Source organism: Scylla paramamosain, chromosome 1 (assembly GCF_035594125.1).
Source record: "Scylla paramamosain isolate STU-SP2022 chromosome 1, ASM3559412v1, whole genome shotgun sequence".
Classification (NCBI taxonomy): Eukaryota; Metazoa; Arthropoda; class Malacostraca; order Decapoda; family Portunidae; genus Scylla; species Scylla paramamosain.
Window position 1 is genome coordinate 11,592,501 of NC_087151.1, and position 22,500 is coordinate 11,615,000.

The 22,500-nt window shown below is 40.4% G+C and overlaps 1 protein-coding gene across 2 annotated transcripts in view; it reads right to left on the bottom strand.

The window, feature by feature from the left end:
- Window positions 1-22,500, bottom strand: part of LOC135100646 (G-protein coupled receptor dmsr-1-like) — a 348,624-nt gene that overhangs the window by 29,767 nt on the left and 296,357 nt on the right. For both annotated transcript variants that reach the window (XM_064003744.1, XM_064003735.1), the window contains exon 5: window positions 14,924-17,138. In XM_064003744.1, coding sequence (XP_063859814.1) covers window positions 14,924-15,103 — 180 coding nt within the window. In that variant the 5' untranslated portion in view covers window positions 15,104-17,138. The remainder of the gene's footprint in view (window positions 1-14,923; window positions 17,139-22,500) is intronic.

Here is a 22,500-nt window from a genome sequence, read left to right on the forward strand (position 1 = left end):
GTCTTCCGAATAGTCTTAGGTACTGATTTTTAAATAATGAATCGCTGGAGGTTTGATTTGAACAGATTAGGAGTTACTGATAGATTTTCAAGGGTGTTTTTATGATTACTGCTGTTTGGTACATCTTTCCTTAATCACTAGCCACTATGAGTCATTTCTTCTTGTTGTACAGCCATCTCTAAACGCTATACTGACTACAAATTCCAAAACCTATTCTTCTAACCAGTTTTCTTTCTTGTAGACGCTTATAGAGATTCCATGCATTGTGTTTAGTGTTGTGAATTGTTGCACATGGCAGGAAAAGGGTTAACAAGGATTGTGCATCATTAAAGGTTAAAATACCCACGAGAACCTGACTAATTATCTGTGTGGTCTTTGAAATTAGTCTTGATGAGAGAACAAAATGCCAAAAACTACGTTCCTTTGTGCGAACCATCACGAGCATCATGAGTTATTTGCTCTGTGGTGTTTTTTTTTCTCTGTTTTCTTTTTCTTTACACACACGCACACACACACACACACACACACACACACACACACACACACACACACACACACACACACACACACACACACACACACACACACACACACACACACACTATTTATACACATGAGTAATTTCTCTATAATCTATTTGTGATTTGATTATTGGTGTTTGTTTCTGTTTAGTGTTAAGTGGATTTCTTTACATTACGATGGCATTCTTTTTTTAGTTAACTTGTATACTTATCATGCTGTGCGATTGCTGTGCTCCATACTTGTTTTTTTTTTTTTTTGTGAAGTCCGAGCATACAAATAAATATTCTGTTCTACACACACACACACACACACACACACACACACACACACACACACACACACACACACACACACACACACACACACACACACACATTGTCCCTCACTAATGTATAAACCGATAAACTGTAATAAATATGAAGGCCAGATTAACTAGAATGAAGTCAACCTTAAAATACCACTCATCCTCTGAACACTCGAGGCTCCGCTACTCATAAATATATTACACAAAAAATGGAAGGCGGTAGATAAGCCGAAGCAGGTCAGGGGAAGATTATCAAGTGAACATTTTCCCTTCCACTCCCAGTCTACAATCACCCTTATGAGTTTGTGAATAGGAGCTAAATTTTTTAAAATCATGACGTTCTTCAGGGAATGCGTTGTTTACTAATATCAGCTGATCAAACTCTCTCTTCGGGCCGCAGGAGGTGTACAGTCTCATCTGCATCTAAATGAAAATAAGGTTGAGATGGTAATTTCACTGATAGATAAGGAAGAAGAAAATGAAGTCCTGTAGAACCATCAGCAACGAGAAGGAAGAGGAAGGCAAGTAGAAAAAAAGATAAGAAGAAAGAAAGTAAGCTCTCGTGCAATCTTACAACTTCATCAGCAACGAAAAGGAAGAAGACGAGAAGATAAAAGAAGGGTAGAAAAGATGTGAAAATAAGGGTAATGTTAGGGAGATTATGGCCCTAATGCACTATGCCATAAGACTGGGAAGAATATAATCCTTCTGCACCCCAACACATGGATGGGGAGATTAAGACCCAACGCATCCTCCCTTAAGTGTTGGGAGATTCATGTGTGCACATCACCATACGGGTGGGGAGATTATGACCAATAAGCACTCTTCCAAAAAGTTGAAGAGAATAATGATCCTTAAGCACCACCCACTCATTCACCTCCCTACCACCGCCCATATACACACACACACACACACACACACACACACACACACACACACACACACACACACATGATAAGGAAGAGAAAAAGCTGGCAGAGGAATAAAATGTGGAGGAGGAGGAGGAGGAGGAGGAGGAGGAGGAGGAGGGAGAAGAAACAAGGAGGATTAGAACTAACGAACAGATAGAGGAAATGAGAAATCAAAAAGAGGGAAGGAAAGAATCACGACTGGGGATACACGCATAAGAAGACACGAAGACGAAATAAAGAATCCTGAGAAAAAGCAGAGGAGGAGAAAAGCGACAGGAAAGAAGACAGAAGAGACACAACATTTGTAGGTAGGTCAGGCCGGAAGGTAATCTCCCCTGAACCCTGGAAACAAAATACTCCGTGTAATTCCTCTGCCCACAAAAAGACACGAGTTGTACCAGAGAGGAGAGAGGAGACATAGAAAACCTGGGAAACCTTACGCCTCTTCCCATCTGCCTCACTGCCCAGCCAGACGCCTAGCCAACCACCAAGGAAGCTACGGTCTGTTCTCCTTGCCAGCCACTCTCCCGGCCTGTCTCGTCTTGTCTTGTCCCCGCAGCCACACGCAAACAAGATACCCTATTTTTCTATTTACCTCTGTCCTTTTCTCTCGCTCCCGCCAACAAGTCTCCTGTCAACCTCCTCCTCTCCGCCTCACGCAAAGAAATCCACATGTTTTCCTGTCCTCAATCTTGTCTCGTCAACAAGTTACCTCTCTACCTTTTTCTTTTTTTCCTTGTCCTCATTTTCCTTCGTGCCTCTTCTTCAGTTTCCATACTTCACGTGCTTCTGTAAGACCTTGTAGACTAGTAAGGGTTAATGAGAGTTTAACAAGGGTTTAACGAGGGTCTATTCAGGGTCTAACTAGGATATAACAAGGGCCTAACAAGGGTTATATAATCAAGGTCTAACAAGATTATAACAAGGGTGAAATGAGAGTATAATGAGGGTGTAATGAGGGTCTGACAAGGGTTTAATAAGGGCCCTAACAGGGATCTAATGAGGATCTACTAAGTGCCTAACAAAGAAAACAAGACAATTAGAATGACAGGCGTAGGGAAGACGCACATAACGATCCAAGAGGTGATTTTGATAGTGCAGGGAAGAGTGAGAGCCAAGGGTGATGTGGGCGGTGGGAAGGGATGGAAGGGATGAGGTAAAGAATGGAGAATGGGAGTGAGTAACGGGTGAAAGGCAGAGTGAAAAGAGCCATAGAGGAGTGAGGGAGGAGGAGGGAAGAGCCGTGTGCGTGTCAGTGGTTCAGTGGAAATACGGTTTACACTTACTTTATTCTGTTATTATTTTTTGTATTATTATGGACAAGGAAGTATATATCTAGTTATCTATCTATGTATTTTCTTCCTTTCATTCTGTCTGTCTAACCATCTATCTATCTATCTATCTACCTGTCTATCTGTCTGTCTCCCCGCCATTGTGCGAGGCGAGAACAAGGCAGGGCAGGTGCGAGCTTGAATTCTACATGAAGTCATATTCAGGTCGGCTTTCTGACCAAAAGAGAGGAGACCTTTACGTGATCCATCTTTGATCCATCTCGCCAGTGTGTGTGTGTGTGTGTGTGTGTGTGTGTGTGTGTGTGTGTGTGTGTGTGTGTGTGTGTGTGTGTGTGTGTGTGTGTGTGTGTGTGTGTGTGTGTGTGTGTGTCTAAATTTTCTGACTTACAAAACACCACAGTGCACTTAGCCACCCATCTCTGTTGCCTGTCAGCGTTTCAATTCACGCTCCTGGCTACTTCAGAATGGATCAAAGGTGGTGAAAGAACGCTGACTTGCACCGCCATGTAATAATATAATACTAACAATGAGAACAGCGCTATTTTCCACCTCCATGGCTGCGGTGCTGAGGGCAGTGTCTGGCTGCCTGACTGTCTGGGATTGTGCGTGTGGCTTATGCAATGTCGTGTTTCTATGTTTATTTTGTTTGTGTGGGTTTGTATCTGTTTTGTTTGAGTTTTGGGAGGTTGTTTGATAACGTGTGGCTGTTTTATTTAGTTTGCTGGGGCCTGTGTGGCTGTTTGTTTTTATTTTTTGGAAGGCTTTGTGATTGGCTGTGTGATTGTGCAGCTGTTTGGTTGCTTTTTTGAAGGTTGTGTGTTTGTGTGTGTGCCTGTTTGTTTGTTTGATCTTAAATAAGTTGCGTGGCTGTGTTTGGCTGTTTGTTTGACTTTCGGGAGATTGTGTGCTGTGTTTGATTGCTTGTTTGAGTTTTGGAAGGCTGTGTGTTTGTGTGTGGCTGTTTTGTTTAGTTTGTTTGGAAGTCTAGGTATTTCTTTTTGTTTAATCGTTTGAAAGTTGTGTTTTGGTGTAACTGTTTGTTTTGTGTTACTTGTGAGAGGTTGTGTGGATGTGTGTGCGTGTGTGTGTGTTGGAAAATTCTATACTATTTGTACTTGATTTTATAGGTTGGGATGAAAAACACAAGTGTAAAAAAAATTCAAAATATAAATATATTTTGGTAATGTAGCTGTAAAATTAAGAAAGAAATGGAGACTTGCTAAAAAAAAAAATGCACAGTAGGAGTAAAACAAATACAAAAGTGTAGAGAAAACACAGCTTAAAATAAAGAAAAAATATCAGCTCTTCCATTACATTCATATATTTAAAAATTAAAAAGAAAAGGTTAAAAAACGACTAACATCCAATCCAAAGTTCTTTTCCATGCATTTCACTTTAAAGATAATAATGAAAACCTTAAATAAACGAAGGACATGGAAAAAAATAATAATCTCAACAACATGAAGAGCAAGATTATGACTCGTACATGAAACAAAACCAACAAAAATTGAGCATATCTTTACAAAGTCCCAATCAATAACAATAAAAAGAAAGAAAAAAATGAGTCTAAAGAGTAAAAGAAGGAATGAGAAGGAAAGAAAGAAAGAAAAAAAAATCACAAGCATTCTTCACATTAAGATGAGTACTTAAAAAATCCGCAAATTTCACAAGCACACTTAAAATGAACTCTTTCTGTTTGTATTTGCCGCATCGTTCCTGACTCCCAATCTAATCCGATGCATTTGTATTCCTTCTACAGCCATCCTCATACGTTATACTGCCTACAAATTGCACAACCTGTTCTTTTTAATCTCTTTAATTTCTGGAGTATGCGTATAAAGGTTCTCTGTGGAGCCTTCGTGCAGTGAAAGGTTAGAAATATTCCACATATATACTTCACATCATATTATAGTACTTAAAAATATTCAAAATTCTACAAACTTAAATCACTTCATAATATCAAATTCCACTCCTCTCCCAAGCCTTGATCCACATTACAGCCTCCACCAGCCTGACTCGCGTCGCTCCTCCACCTGAGTGACCGACACATGGCGCCACAAGTAATAAGTCAAACGAAGAGGGAGAATCATGACGCGCCGCCACGACTCTACTTTATTACTTGTGTGTGTGTGTGTGTGTGTGTGTGTGTGTGTGTGTGTGTGTGTGTGTGTGTGTGTGTGTGTGTGTGTGTGTGTGTGTGTGTGTGTGTGTGTGTGTGTGTGTGTGTGTGTGAGTGTGTGTGTGTGTTCCTGCAGTAAGAGGGAAATGATGAATAGTGATATAAAGTTGAAATTGCTATTACTTCTTCCTCTTCTACTACTACTACTACTACTACTACTACTACTACTACTACTACTAGTACTACTACTACTACTGCTGCTGTTGCTGCTGCTGCTGCTGCTATTCCTGCTGCCGCTGCTATTGCTGCTGCTGCTGCTGTTGCTACTGCTGCTGTTGCTGCTGCAACTGCTGCTGCTGCTACTACTACTACTACTTTTACTACTACTACTACTACTACTACTACTACTACTACTACTACTACTACTACTACTAGTACAACTACTACTACTACTACTACAACATCAACAACAACAACAACAACAACAACAACAACAACAACAACAACAACAAAACAACAAAAACAACAACAACCACTACTACTACTACTACTACTACTACTACTACGACTACCATTATCCTCACAACCAACACTTTCACACATTTAGCAGAATCTTCAGAAACAAAGCGCCATCAACTTTCTTCCCCAAAAGAAAAAATATCTTTAGCTTTTTTATCTCAGATTTCTTTTATTTTTGCGTTAGGGAGGCGGCTTAGAGACAGACAGACAGAGAGAGAGAGAGAGAGAGAGAGAGAGAGAGAGAGAGAGAGAGAGAGAGAGAGAGAATCTGAATCTATTCCACCGGAAAGAAGATAGGTGAGGAGTCTCTCTCTCTCTCTCTCTCTCTCTCTCTCTCTCTCTCTCTCTCTCTCTCTCTCTCTCTCTCATGGCGCTCCAACTCACTTTAACTAATGTTCCACCGTGTCTCGGGAGTCTGACGCACACACACACACACACACACACACACACACACACACACACACACACACACACACACACACACACACACACACACACACACACACACACACACACACACACACACACACACACACACCTTATCTTCCAGTCTTCCTCCCTCTTCCCTCCTGTCGTTACCTTCCTCAACTTTCCACCAGCATCACCTCCTTCTCCTCCTCCTTTCTGATTAATTTTCCTCTGCTTGCTTTCTTGTTTCTTTGCTTCCATTCTACATTGAATTTTCCCTCCTACCTTCCCTCAAGTAGCCTCCCCTGGGACCACTCTCTCTCTCTTCCCTCCCTCCTTCTTTCCTTACATAACGGCGTTCGTTCATCAAAACTTTACCATAAGTTAGCAAAAAAACTTGTTTCGGTCCCTCCCTCTCTTCACCCCTTTCTTATTCCCCCACTCCCCCTTTTTTTTCGTTTTCTTCTTTTTTTTCTTTTTGCTGTGCTTCTTCCTCTTGTTTTTGTTCTTGTTCTTGTTACTTCCTCTACAATCTTCGTTTCCTCTCCTCTATATTATTCTTCTCTTTTTTATTTTCTTCTTCCTGCTTCTCTATCTTCTCTACCTTCACTCTCCTGCTTTTTTTTCTTTATATCCTCTACGTCTCTTCTTTCTTCCTCTTCGCGGTCAAAGAATGATTATGTATATTTTTTTCAGTGTCTTTCTCAATCACACGTGCCTACCTAAAAGGAGAGGAAGTGAGAGTGAAGCACTTCCTTACTCTCCTTGCCTCTTGTCACACACCGGGACAAGAGCAAAGGCAAGGGAATAAAGGCGGATCCAGGACTTGCAATATCCCGCCACCAGGAGCTGCAGCAAGTCGTCACTAAGATCAAGTGGAGGAGTGTGGAGTGTTCTAGCTTTTCCCTGGCCGAGAAAGGCCACCAGCACCACCGCTGCCACCGCCATCGCCCTTACAAGTCCAGCACGCTCCCCTGAGGCATTCTCTGACTCGGAAGTTTCATCAGCATCTTCTGCAGGACCTCCTCACATCTTTATGGGTCTTCCTTATATCAGGCCAGGGCTTCCTTTTCCCTCCACTCCAATGAATCACTTCAATAACTCTCAAAATATTTCCAAGCGTGTGAGTGACGGTGCCGCCCGCCAATGACACACAGCCAGACGCTGCAGCCAGTGTGCCGCCTCCCGAAGTGGCAGCCGTCCAGCAGGACTGCATCACGACCAGTCTCTAGGGACCTGAGGCACCCCAAGGATTCTACATAGGTAAGTCTTATATGTTCCTTGGGCATCCCCTGCCTGAGTGTGGCAGGGGAAGCTCACGGCACTGCCACAATTAGTCATTTGTGTAACATTTATTGTGACGGAAAGACAACACCACACACACATTCACACATCATTCACACTCTCAGGCCAAAATTAAGTGAACAGTTTTCATCGTTGCTTTTTTTTGTAGTTCAGTTTGTAGATTTTTATAATTCAATTGAAAACAGTGTTTTAAAGTATGAATCTAGTTTTTACTGTATCTGCACTTGAAAAATATTTATTAGATTAATATGACACATTAATCTATTTCTTATAATCTTTTACTTTTCGGTGGTCAATATAATTAATGGCTAGGAGAAAGTAAAAAAAAAAAAACAACGTTAGGGAATGTGTGTGTGTGTGTGTGTGTGTGTGTGTGTGTGTGTGTGTGTGTGTGTGTGTGTGTGTGTGTGTGTGTGTGTGTGTGTGTGTGTGTGTGTGTGTGTGTACTCGCAGGCCAATATATACGTTTTACCAGTGGACGAATGAATAAATATACGGGATCCGAAAAGCCACGCATACATTGGGAATACAAAACGAGAATATACATAAATTTTTCACGACTATAAAAAATACCCCGACGACCACGACCATCACCACCACCACCACCACCACCACCACCACCACCACCACCACCACCACGACCATCACCACCACCACCACCACCACCACTACCGTCAACGTCACATCCATTCACGTGTTTTTAAGTGAATTCAACACTATTTCTGAATCTCCCATTTAGATCACACATATGAGTACCTTCCTTAACTCCTTCTCCACTTCCCTTCCTTCTCTTCGTCGTCGTCTTCCTTATTATCCCCCTCCTCCTCATTCTCGTCCTCCCTCATGCCTCCTCTTCCCATCATATTCCTTTTCTGTAAATCGTGTAATTCTCTCTCTCTCTCTCTCTCTCTCTCTCTCTCTCTCTCTCTCTCTCTCTCTCTCTCTCTCTCTCTCTCTCTCTCTCTCTCTCTCTCTCTCTCTCTCTCTCTCTCTCTCTCTCTCTCTCTCTCTCTCTCTCTCTCTCTCTCTCTCTCTCTTCCCTCCCTTCCTCCTTTGTATACGTTATTAATTTCCTTCCACATACATAACACAATGCAGCCATAATCTCTGAAAAAAAGACTAATGCCTGAAGATTCAACTGATGCTTTCTCAAGAGTAATTTCTTTCTGCAAACCTTTTTTTTTTCTTATTATTAGGAATTCTAAGTGCACGTCTCTCTCTCTCTCTCTCTCTCTCTCTCTCTCTCTCTCTCTCTCTCTCTCTCTCTCTCTCTCTCTCTCTCTCTCTCTCTCTCTCTCTCTCTCTCTCTCTCTCTCTCTCTCTCTCTCTCTCTCTCTCTCTCTCTCTCTCTCTCTCTCTCTCTCTCTCTCTCTCGAAAATTATTTAAAAAGAAGGAAGAAAGAGTGAAAGGTTAAGAGAAGGAGAAGTAGGAGAAGGAGGAGGAAGAGGAGGAGGAGGAGGAGGAGAAGATGAAAGACGCATTCTAAGGACTACAATACAAAATAAAAAGAAGAAACAAATGGAAACAGAATAAAGAAAGAAGGAAGCAAAGAAACAAGAGAAAACTTTTTAGAAATTTGGCTTTGAAAGGAAAATGGAATGTGTTAGAGTTGGAAATGGTTGTCCGGAAGGAGGAGGAGGAGGAGGAGGAGGAGGAGGAGGAGGAGGAGGAGGAGGAGGAGGAGGAGGAGGAGGAGGAGGAGGAGGAGGAGGAGGAGGAAGGAAATTATAAGAAAAGAAAAGAAAAATCGTGAAAGTCATACAGTAAAGAGGAGGGAGGGAGAGAGAAGAGGAGGAAAAACTGCAATGGAATATGAAGGCGGAGAAACAAAAGAAAAGATATGAAAGAGAAAAATACTTGTCAAATTTATACATAGGAATGGAGGAAAAGCAGAAATTGATAAAAAAAAACACAAAAAACAGGAAGATATTAAAACAAGTGGAAAAAAGAAGAGGAGGAGGAGGAGGAGGAGGAGGAGGAGGAGGAGAGAAGGAGGTATCTATTTTGTGTGGCAAGGAATGAAGGAAACAAAATACAAGAGGAAACAAGATGGAAGGAGGAAATGAGGGAAAGAAAGGAACGGAATAAGAAAGTAATGAAGCATGAAGGGAAGTGAGAGGAAAACGGCAGAAAAGAAGAAAGAAAAGAAATACAGATAAAAATGAACAAAAGGAACAGTCAAAAGGGATGAGAAAAGAATAAATTGAAAAAAAGTGATAAATGAAAAATAGCAGGAAATGAAGTGGAAAATGCATTCAGCTCTCTCTCTCTCTCTCTCTCTCTCTCTCTCTCTCTCTCTCTCTCTCTCTCTCTCTCTCTCTCTCTCTCTCTCTCTCTCTTTTATTATGTTCCTTCCTTATTTCTTCTCTTCTTCATTACTAGATTACTTCTCTTCTCTATCCTTCTCTTCTTCCATGATCATCTTCCTTTTTTTATTCTTTTTCCTTAGTCCCTCCTTTCTTTTTTTAATTCTTTCATTTTTCTTTCTTTTCCCTTTTTTAATATTTTCTTTTTCTTTCCTCCCTTTTTCCATTTGCTCACTTCCTTTCCTTTAATTTCTCTCCGTTTCCTTCTTTCTCACTTCCTAATCCCTCCCCTTGTTTCTTCTCTGTCTCCTTTCCTTCCTCTCTTCTTTGTCTATCTTTCTTTCTCATAGCTCCACTTTCTCTCTCTCTCTCTCTCTCTCTCTCTCTCTCTCTCTCTCTCTCTCTCTCTCTCTCTCTCTCTCTCTCTCTCTCTCTCTCTCATTGTTCAGTACTGTCTATATCATTAATTACTTAACTGTCACGAGGCACAACACATGATCGCTAAACTACCTTGATTTAATATGCTGACGAGGATGCCACTCATTAAATTCAGGAGCTATTGTGTGTGTGTGTGTGTGTGTGTGTGTGTGTGTGTGTGTGTGTGTGTGTGTGTGTGTGTGTGTGTGTGTGTGTGTGTGTGTGTGTGTGTGTGTGTGTGTGTGTGTGTGTGTGTGTGTGTGTGTGTGTGTGTGTGTGTGTGTCAGCGTGATTTATTGTCATTAGTGTAGGTGGAAAAAAAGTGGAGAATAAATAACTTTTTTTGTGGCCATTCATAATTTTTGAAAGGGTTATTTCCATCATCATCATCAGCAGCAGCAGTACTACTACCACCACCACCACCACCATTACCGCCATATCAACAACAACAACAACAAAAATATAGTATGTACTTGAATTTTGTTCAGAGAGAGAGAGAGAGAGAGAGAGAGAGAGAGAGAGAGAGAGAGAGAGAGAGAGAGAGAGAGAGAGAGAGAGAGAGAGAGAGAGAGAGAGAGAGAGAGAGAGAGAGAGAGAGAGAGAGAGAGAGAGAGATGGAATGAGGGCAGCAATCAAGGTCAGGGGAAGGTCAATCAGAGTTGTAGTGATTGAGCCCAAAATTGCTTGGAAGCCGAGAACGCTGGTAATACACACACACACACACACACACACACACACACAATCTCTCTCTCTCTCTCTCTCTCTCTCTCTCTCTCTCTCTCTCTCTCTCTCTCTCTCTCTCTCTCTCTCTCGCTTTTATTTCTGAAGTGCAAGACTGGATATTTGTTTTCGAAATCTCACTATACATTCTCTACCGTTTACTATTTTCTTCTTACTTGACATAACTTTTTCTTTTTTATCAATGATCTCTTTAAATATTTATAGTTATTACCTTCACCTTTCCCTTTCTGCTTCTTCCTTACGTACTTGAGCGAAAATCATTCCCTCCTCTCTCTCTCTCTCTCTCTCTCTCTCTCTCTCTCTCTCTCTCTCTCTGTCCCACCCTCCCTCCCTGGCAAACCTTTCCTAACACACTCTCACCTTGCGAGAATGAACCAAGGAGAATACCATCCCCAAAACCTCTTAACTTCACTTACGACGCCTTTACTATCCTCTTTTCTCAAAAAATTTACGCTTCCCTTAGGTTTCCTCTGTCCTGAGAAGACGCAGGAACTTCCCTCAAGAGCACCACTATCGCTGGATACTCACTCGCTAACCAAGGACGCGGGGACAGGGAGGAAATGTACGACTGTGTGGGAGTGCATCAGTTGGAAACGTAACTCTTCTTCACAGGCACAAACAACATTAAGTCTGGCGGTGGGAGGAGAGCGTGTGATAGAGGAGGAAAGGATGGAGGGAAGAATAGGCGGGGGAAAAGGATGGAAGGAAGGGACAAAGGCAGGAAGGTGAGGCAGAAGGAAAGAGGTATATGATAAGGAAAGGGAGAGGAAGAAGGAAGGAAGGAATGAATATTAGGGAAAAAAAGAAAAGAAATGAAAGGATGGGTATGTAGGATGTATTGTAAAACGAGACACGCAGAGGAAAAAGAAGAAAGAAATGCCAAAAAAAAGAGAAAGGAAGAAAGGAAGGTAAAAACGGACAAGAGGAGGAGGAGAGAAGGAAAAAAAGAAAAAAAGGAAAAAAGACAAAAAAGAGTTGTAAACAAAGACGTCAACAGGCAAACAATAAGAGGAGGAGAAGAAAGAAATGAAAGAAAAAAGGGATGAAGATGGAAAGAAAAGGAAAAGAAAAGAACGAAAGATAAGGTAGCAGAAAAGGAAAAGAAGTCGTAGAAGGAAGGACGAGAGAGAGAAAATGAATGAATGGAGACAGAAAGGAAAACAGCAACGTAAGGACAAATCATGGAAGAAAGAAGAAAAAAAAAGAAAAAGAGAGGAAGAGGAAGGAGAGGGAAGGATAACAACATCGGGGAATATTTAAAAAGACCAAAACATTTAACTGTTGCAAAAGACTCACCAATTTTTTGCTCTTAGAATGAAACCAAATTTAGCAATACAAAAAGGCAGTAAAAGCAATAAGTGTTGAATGTCTCCTGCTGTTTTCTGTCCCTCGCTTTTTTTTTTTTTTTTTTTTTAACAATTTCGAGAGTAAGAGAGCGAGAGAAAGAGAGAGAGAGAGTTCACATTCTCTTATAGCTTGGAGGAATTCTTGGGTTTGTTTCTACGGTAAAAGGAAATTCCACCAATACATTTTTTTTCCCTCCCATTCCCTTTCCTCTTCATCGCGCGGTTCGTCCATGTTTGTGTGTGTAAGGTCTAAGGGGCTATTTTATTTCAGGTTCCCGCAAATGGTGGTTTTCATATTTGCCCGGAGCGTGACCCGAGGAGAACGAAGGAGAGAGAAAAAAATAGCTATGAAAACAGGTAGAAAAATATTATCTGAGGAAGGTGAAAAGGTGAAGAGAGAAAAAAATAACAATGAAAATAGGTAGAAAATACTATCTGAGGAAGGTGAAAAGGTGAGGAAAGAAAAGGAAAGGAGAAAAATGATCACGTGGGGGAAGTGAAGAGGCGAAGAGAAAGAAAAAAATGTACAAACAAAGGAAAAAGATCACTTGAGGAGAACGAAAAGGGAGAGAGAGAGAGAGAGAGAGAGAGAGAGAGAGAGAGAGAGAGAGAGAGAGAGAGAGAGAGAGAGAGAGAGAGAGAGAGAGAGAGAGAGAGAGAGAGAGAAAGTATATGCAGACAGGAAGGAGAAATGACTAAGGAAAAAAGGGATAAAAAAATCACTAGAGAGGACCAAAGAGATGAAAAGAAAAAGTAGGAGGAAAAATATTACATGAGGATAAAAAAAAGAAGTGAGAAGAAAAATCACATGAAAAGGAAGAAAGAACAAAAGATAATTTGAAGAGCATTAAAGGAGAAAAAAAAATATACGTGGAAAGTAGAGCAAAATGTTACCGTAAAAGAATAAAAAGGCTAAGAGAAAAAAAAATACGTACAAATCAGAAGGAAAAAAAGTTAAAATAAAGATGTGAGGTAAGAGGAATATATATTAAAAATAGAGGGAGGGGGAGAAAAATAAGAAGAGGAATAAGAAGTGAGGCGAGAGGGATGTATGGATGGAGAGGTCGATAAATAAGAGGAGAATAAAGATGTGGTACGAGATAAGAAAACGAAGATAAGATAAGAAAAGTAAGGTAAGAGGAAATATATGTAGATAAAAGGAAGAGAAAAAAAAATGGATATAGAGATGAAACACAGAAAAAAAAAATTAATGGCAACATGGGGAAAAGAAAAGACCAGTAGAAGGTGAAGAGCTGAAAAAAACTATAATAATTTAAAAAAAAAGGAAGAAAAGAGTATTAAATCTTAAAGGCGTAAAAAAAAAAAAAATATCGGAAAGATATTACACATAAGAGCAGGAAGGAAAATAAGAATACCAAAGAGTGTAAAGAAGTGAGGAGAATAGAACAAGCTGATAAAAATAGAAAGATGAAGAAACGAGGGTAAAGAGATGAGAAAAAAAAAGAAAGAGATTATGAATGAAAACTTGAAGAGAGGAAGGATATAAGGACAAAAATACCACGGTCACACACACACACACACACACACACACACACACACACACACACACACACAGAGAGAGAGAGAGAGAGAGAGAGAGAGAGAGAGAGAGAGAGAGAGAGAGAGAGAGAGAGAGAGAGAGAGAGAGAGAGAGAGAGAGAGAGAGAGAGAGAGAGAGAGAGAGAGAGAGAGAGAGAGAGAATAAAGACATGGACAAACAGACAGAGACAGAGAGAAAAAGAGAACCAAAATATACGAATACACGAGAGAAAGACACAAAACTCAATGGAAGCAAAATCTCACGAGCCATTCCAACAAGGCGTCTGAATGGCTGATTGCCTTCCAGAATAATGCCTTTTGATTGGCCACTTGCGGCTGGGAGAAAATTGGGGACGCACTCTGATTGGAGGATTGACTGATGGGGGAAGAAGGAAGGAAGGACCGAGGGAGGAGTGGGAGGCAGGGGACGCGGGAACTCTGCACGGCCTCTGCTCGTTGCCTCTCATTGGGGCAGGAAAGCAGGGAATTATTCAGTAAATGCATACAAGACTCGGGAAGCGTAAAGTTTTCTCTGAACCAACTCACGTCCATGATGAGAGATGAGATGAGAGAGAGAGAGAGAGAGAGAGAGAGAGAGAGAGAGAGAGAGAGAGAGAGAGAGAGAGAGAGAGAGAGAGAGAGAGAGAGAGAGAGAGAATGAAAATGGGAGAAAATGAACGATGATGATGATGGAGTAATAACAACCAATGTCGACACGAGATAATCCTTAAACACACACACACACACACACACACACACACACACACACACACACACACACACACACACACACACACACACACACACACGAATTTCTGAAGTCCTTTGATGGAAATTTCACGGCTTAGGGAAATAGCAACCGCAGGGGCAACAAACAGCTTCCATTCCTACCCATCAACCTACTTATTTGTCTATTTATCTTCCCATTGCCTGTCTATCCATCAACTCCCAATAGGCACCACAATAAAAAGATACGGAAACACAGCCATACTTATCTGACTGTCTATCTATCTATCTACATATCCTTCCATTTATCAACTTATCCACCTATCTATCTATCTGTCCAACTCCCAAGAGACATGAAAATAAATGAATAAGAGACACATCCACCTACGTATCTATTCATCCATCCATCCATCTATATACCCAACCATCTATCCATGTCTCACACACGGACCATAATCAGTACTCACCGTCTCATTACTGCTGTGGGAGTCGGTGTCCGTGGTGCTGTTGGAGGAGGCAGAGGCGGAGGCATTGCAGGCGTCAAGGCAGGGCAACGGGTAGTCCTCTAGAGTGGTGTTGAGCAAAGTAGTCATGATGGTGATGGCCACGGAGAGCCCCGGGGTGGGTGTCGCCTCCAATTGGTCCATGGCTAGAGGTGCGCGTGGCGTTGGGTTGGAGTAAGCTGGTGTGGGCGTGGAGAGCGGTGAAGCTATGAAGATGATGAGTTGATGGGCGGAGTAATGGTGTGTGTGTGTGTGTGTGTGTGTGTGTGTGTGTGTGTGTGTGTGTGTGTGTGTGTGTGTGTGTGTGTGTGTGTGTGTGTGTGTGTGTGTGTGTGTGTGTGTGTGTGTGTGTGTGTGTGTGTGTGCCTGCCTGGAGGACAAGGAAGTGGTTATTCTTTTCTGCTATATATTTTTTCTGTCTCTCTGTCTCTCGCTCTCTATTTTTTCAGGCGAAGGGAAGAGCCGGGAGGACAATAGCTACTTTATTATTTTTCTCTCCGGCACAAAGGGAGAGAGAATTCTGAGATGGAGAGGCCGCGTCTGGGAGTCAGTCTCTCTCTCTCTCTCTCTCTCTCTCTCTCTCTCTCTCTCTCTCTCTCTCTCTCTCTCTCTCTCTCTCTCTCAACAGATCGTCCCAAGCACCAGATCTGACCGAACTTACTGATCGAGAGGAAGGAAAGTTGTGACCGTATTGTTATGAGCGTGGTTTAATCGGTTCCTAGTTCTTGCCTCTATTACTTGGCCTTAACTTTTACTGATCGCCAACTTCTCTTCGTTTCTATTCACTTCACTCTTTCTCAGTCAATCACTTCAGTATTTTCTTTCTTTTCAGCCGAGTCACTAGATCCTCATTTAATAACATGGCGTTAGAGATGTTGTTTTTCTGATCTGTCTTGACTTTTTAGTTTTTACAATGGAAGTTTGTGATCGATTTTTTTTGTTATGTCTTTTTTTTCCTTTCGTATTTTATCGTAAAACTGAAAAGTGGATGTTTTTCAATTATTTTTTTGTTTGAATTTTCTTCCTTTTATTTTGTTGTTTTCTTTTATTTACTATCCTCTTGTGAAATTGAAAGGAGAATTTCTTTTATTCTTTCCTCGTTTTATTTTTCCTTCAAATCTGTCTAGTTTTCTTCGTTACGATAAAATAAATATTCTTTTTTTGTTTCGTTGTTTCCTTTCTCTTTCCTCTTTTCGTAAAACTGAAAGAGGATATTTTCTTTGATTTTCTTCTAATATGTCTCGAGATTTCAGCGGTAAGATATAATGAACGCTTCCTGTCTTTCTTTTGTTTCGTTGTTTCCTTTCCTTTCTTTCCTCCGTCAGTCAGTCAGCCGCGGCGGCGGGTGGTGAGAGTCGCTGGGAACAAAGCCATCAGCTACACACCAGCGCCGCAACAGGATCAGGCCAGCAATCACAGGCCGCCTTGTAGCCAGCAGGGAAATCACCAGCCAATCACAAGCGGACACGTGGCGATTAGCGATTGGTTCGTTGCTCAAGGGACGCACAACACTACACAGCGCCGCCACGTCACAAACACACGCACACACATTTAAAAAAAAATTTTTATGGTTATTTCTTTATTAATATTCGTTTTATTATTTCTTCGATGATCTTTCCTTTTCTTCTTGCAATGTTTTTTGTCTTCTTCTTTTATCTGGCTTACATGTATTTTTCTTGTAATTTTCTTGCACTTAATTCAAATTCAGTTATTTAATGTCTAAATATTTTCACATCTTTACGCCGAGCTGAAATCGTCTTTCCTTTTTTTTTTCTTTATGATTGTCTGTAATTACACTAGTCCTCACAGAAAACGTAATACTGGCACAAACAACTATTTTTTATTTTTATTTTATTTTCAGTTATTCTTGAGTATTAGCATGACGTGTTCTGGCTGATATATTAAGATTGTCATATTTTACGTCGTTACAAAAAAATTTAACACACTTATTTTATCTAATTATCTATTTTTCGTGAGTAGGAAAAAATATGACTTTTGTTTTTCTTTCTTGTTCTTTACCCAAATGATCACGAACGACAAGCACTTATTATTCGCTGTAGTCTTGTTGAGTTAACGGTTGAGAACACAACGAACACGGGAATCGACTGACTGGCCACGGTTCGAATCCCGACGTGAACCTCAGAGACGTCCTTAGGAGAGCCTGCTACCAGTGACCAACCTGGAAAGAACAGAAAATATGAGAAGTGAGGTTAACATATACAATCGTCCATTCATATTCTCTCTCTCTCTCTCTCTCTCTCTCTCTCTCTCTCTCTCTCTCTCTCTCTCTCTCTCTCTCTCTCTCTCTCAACAAGCAATCAATATTAACAGCAAAAGGAAAATACAACGAAAAATAAAAATTTACGAACTAATGAAGACGGAGTATTAAGACACCTGAGAAAATAAATTGTCTTGTGTCTTTGTTCTTCTAATCTTATTTTTTTTTTGGTGGGTGAGGAGAGGAATAGCATTTGAATGGAGTTGTTTTTCTTTTAGTTCATTTTTAGTCTTGGTTTATTCCTCCAATACAAAACAAAAAAAAATTAAGGGAAAAAATATCAGACTTGCCTGTACGCCGATATTTAAGGATTTGGGCTGAAAGGAACGGCAAAATGAACTGACTTTTTAATCTTTTCTTATTATTCATTTCCTTTGGCCGGTCTCTGACATAAAAAAAAAATAAATAAAAAAAACAGGCCTACGTCGAGATTTACGGATCGTGCCGAAATCCTGTCACGGATCCGATTTCTCAGCGAGGCGGATGTGACTCGTGACCGGCTTGTAAAACACACAGACGTGCGCACTTCTGTTCCTCCTCGACTTGAATCTCGGTAGGGTTTTATCTTCTGGCCCCGCAAATATCCACGTGAATATACTCAAGTGTGTTCATTGACAGCTTCCGTTAGTGTCTCATTATCTCGCTGCCACACTTCCGTAAAACACGTGCTCATAAAACGTTTCTGAGTCTGTCTGCATGTGGTACCTGGTCGCACTGATGTCTGCATGTGGTACCTGGTCGCACTGATGTCCCGAGCTTCAGTGTTTGGTTTATTTTGGAAAGTCTGCCGGAGTCATGTTGGCAGCACGGATGATGGACGAGACTACAAGGCGCCAGAGGTCAGGATCTCCATAACTGCACGAAACATTGCTCGAGGCTTGTACATTTGCATTCCTTAGAGAGGTGCTGGTTTAAGAGGGAATTTAGTAAAAGTCTTTAAATGGTATAGGGATGTAACAAGGATGACATCAGCAGGGATTATGGAGATAACTTAAGCATATCTAAACAATGACTTTATTTCTGAGCCGAAGATATGTTGCTTTTTCAATGAAGGGATCAGCATTGAAATTATAAAGAGCTGAATGAACCTAAACCTAACCAAACCTAACTCAACCTAGTTCTCTGATGAAACCGGTAACTTTGTTTCAGTATCATTCACACAAACAAACACCGGGTTGGCATTGTCTGTGACGTGTTGCTGGTGTGCGGGCGACGTTCCTATCACGTGACGAGCAGTGCTTCTGGTAAAGTGTTAAGGCATGTGTGGCCACCCATGAAGGTTAGTTTCTATTTTTTTTTCAGCGATAACTTTTCTGCTTTCACGCAACTATTCAGATTTAATTTATGTTGCTACTTTTTTCCCACGCGTGAACATTACCAGCATATATATATATATATATATATATATATATATATATATATATATATATATATATATATATATATATATATATATATATATATATATATATATATATATATTCACTTATTTATTTTCGGAAAGGTGAGTGAAATAATGGAAGAGTTTGTACACCGTGTTAAAGAGGATAGGTAAGATAAAAGCTTGGGACACACGTTATGGCTGATGGCTGCGCGTGGTCTTGGCGCTCATCTCCGTCTCATTGGCCTTAGAGTTTGTGTTGGATGACATTCTTAACCCAAATTAGAAAGCCACCGTGGCATCCAAACTTCTGCAGAGTATAGAGGCCTGTGGGGATAAATTACTCTCTAAACGAGCAATGCTGAGTGGTCTTGTGTTATGGATGAAGGTGAAGGCTGTGGCGTAAGGCGTACTTACGTATTATTACAGATAAACCTTCCACTGAATAAAGGTAAGATATTGGTGACCTGCCATCACCTGGACAGTAGTGTTCAGCAGCAATCTTATGCTACCTTCTTCATTGTTTTTACTTGCTCTGACTTTTAAAATATGGAAAATTTATCAAGACGATATCACTTGGTTTAAATTTAAAGGATAGGTAGTTAGGTACTAATAAGCTTCTATCATGTATTTACTAATGTTCATGTCCATCTCTCAGCACCCCTCTTAATTGTTCTTACTTGTTTTGAGTTTCGAAATGTGAGAATAGTATGTAGAGGAGATCAACTGATTAAAAGGACAGGTTAGGTACTAATGAGCTCTGACACTTATTTAAAACAGTTCACGTCAATCTGTCACGACCTCCTTAATTGTCTTTACCTGCTTTGATTTTTGAAAAGTATGAAATTTATCTACGGGTTCAGAGGAGACATCGAGATAATCACCTGCTTAATGGCATTCACACCAACATGGCGCTATCTTAATTATCTTGATCTATTTTGAGTTTTGAAAAGTGTGAAATTTACCTGAAGCATTTCACCTGGTTCAGAGGACAGGCGAGATGCTAATGAGCGCGTGTAACCCGTTAATTAGAGTTGGGAGTCCACGTGGCACCACCTCCTTAATTGCTTTCACCCGCTTTGAGTTTTGAAAAGAGAAAATGATCTAAAGGGTTGATATGAGGCAGCAGACGAGGATGGAAACCTAGGCGGATCACTCAACATTCACGGCAGTTCACCAGTCATATCCTTTTCCTGTCAGGGTCGTTCTTTGTTAACATTAGCACTGTATGAAAATATTTGCATGAACACAGGAAGAAAAGAATAGATCATTTTTTTTTCTTCCCTCAGCCAAACAACTATTTAACCCTTTCACTGCGATATGCAACAATTCACGACACTAGGAAATATGAACAAGATTTTCTTAAGTATCCACAAGAAAGTAAGAAAGAGTAAAATTAGGTTGTACAATTTCTGCTTGGTATAATGATTACACGACCTTGAGTGTCTCGCCACCACTCATGCACCTGCCCCTTCCCCTCACCTGCCCCTCTCTCTCCCTTCACCTGGTGCATCACGTAACTCATCAGAAGGCTCAAAGGTAAGTTAAACGCAAATTAATCAGTCTCCGAAAATCTCATTAGCACACTAACCTACTTGGCCTGACTTAGAACTTCTTGACTCCTGTAATGAATGAGAGGCTGAAGCTACACAACGTGCCATACACACACACACACACACACACACACACACACACACACACACACACACACACACACACACACACACACACGTTTATTTAGTTGATGTATTGGCCAAGTAAAAGTTATGCCAATATGTAACAAAATGCAGAATGATACAATAAGCAAAATTCTATACGAGAAAACAATGCAAAGTAATAATAAAACATATTGCTTGTGCTGCTGAAATAACACACACACACACACACACACACACACACACACACACACACACACACACACACACACACACACACACACACACATGAAATTTATCTTGCCTAGGCAGAGACACAATATAAGAATCTCAAAATGAACTTGATATCGTTGGGCTATAAATCTTCGTCTCCTCCTCCTCCTCCTCCTCCTCTTCTACTCACTGTCTCCTCCCAAAATATAAGGCGGTCACCCTTAATCCCGCAGTACCGCAACAGACTCCTCAAACTCCCTCATCACTCACCTTAAGTCTCTCCTCTCTCACCTCACTGTCCATCATATTCTTCTCTCTTCCTCTACTCTCACTTTTTCCTTCCTCGTCTCCTTTCTCTACTTTCACTTTCTTCCTTCCTTCTTTCCTGTATTTACTATTATTAAAAGTATACACTCACTAATTTTATTTGTGCATTTATAGTCGTTATTCTCTCACACCTCCTTCCTGCTTCCTTCTCTCCTTTTCCTCCTTCTTTTCCTCTTTTTTTTTATAGTTTTATTCTTATCACTAGTTTTATCAGTATTAACATTAAGGAAACCAATATTTGAATCGCTCTTCCTGACTCCATTACTTGTTCTTGTCCTCCTTTCCCTCTTTCCCTTTTCTTTTTCTTCTTTTTTTATTTCTATCACTATATACGTACACTAACTTATTAATATTAAGGAAACCAGTATTTGATTCTCTCTTCCTGACTTCATTCCTCCGTTCTTCTCTCTTTACATTTATCCCTTCCTTCCCCTTCATTCTTTCCTTTATTTATTCTTTTTATTCTTACTACTACATGGCAGCTCATCGCCATTGGAATTAAGTTTTATAACACTCTTCCTAATTTCATTCTTACTTTCTTTTCTATTCTCAGGTACTTTTTTCTTTCTCCCATTTTCGTCTTTGTGTACTTTTTTTACGCCTTTCTGCTGTCAGGTACTCTTCTTCCTCCTCTTCTTTTTTTTTTTACTTTTATGATTATTAATATACAGTACTACGTAACTTATCTATTGAGGAAAAATTATGCTAGTTATTTTTTTTTCTTTATTCTCCTTTACTCTCCTCTTCTTTCCCTTCCCTGTTTCCTTTCATTTATTTCCTTCTCTTTTTCTTTACTTCAGTTACTCCGCTTCCCTTTTACTTCACTTTCCTTCTGTTACTTTTTTTTCATTTACTTCCATCTCTTTTTTTTTCTTCTTTACCTCACTTCTTTGTTTTCTTTCCTTTACTCTCGGCTCCTTTCCCTTCTCTGTTCTCTTTTCTTTACTCTCTCCTCACTTCCCCTCTTTCCTTTACTCTCCTCTCCCTTCCCTTCTGTTTTCTTTCCTTTAATCTTCTTTCCTCTTCAGTAATTTAACGTTTCCCACGTCAAAACCTAAACCAGTAAAATTACTCTTTAAAATTTTCTTCTTCCTTCCTTCCTTCCCTCTCTTCCTTGCTCCTTCCTTGCTCCTTCCTTCTCTCTCTTCCTTGCTCCTTCCCTTCTCCCTCCTTCCTTCCCTCTCTTCCTTGCTCCTTCCCTTCCTCTCTTCCTTGCTCCTTCCCTTACCATAAAATATTGCAAATACAACCTTATTATTTTTTCCCCTCCCTTTCCTCTTCTTTCTTCCTTATTTCTTCTCATGTCAAAATTTGTATTTTCTTCTTTTAGCTTTTCATAAACTCTTTCCTTTATTTTTCACCGTTTTCTTTATTAAAAAAAAAATACATGCTAGAAACCATCAACAAATTTTCTTTCTTTTTAGCTCTTCCTCTCTCTCTTTTTTTTCTCAGTTATCTTTCATTCGTTTTATTATCTCTTCGATGTTTTCTTTTCATTTTTCATCTTGCTCTGCCTTTCCATTTTTTTTTTTCAAATTTTTTCTCATCCATTCTCATACCAAAATACGAGTATCATTTATCCAGGTACCCTTCTTTCACTCGTCCTCCACCTCCTCCACCACCACCACCACCACCATCACCACCACCTCCACCTCCATCACAAAACATGACTGCAGGAATTCGACAG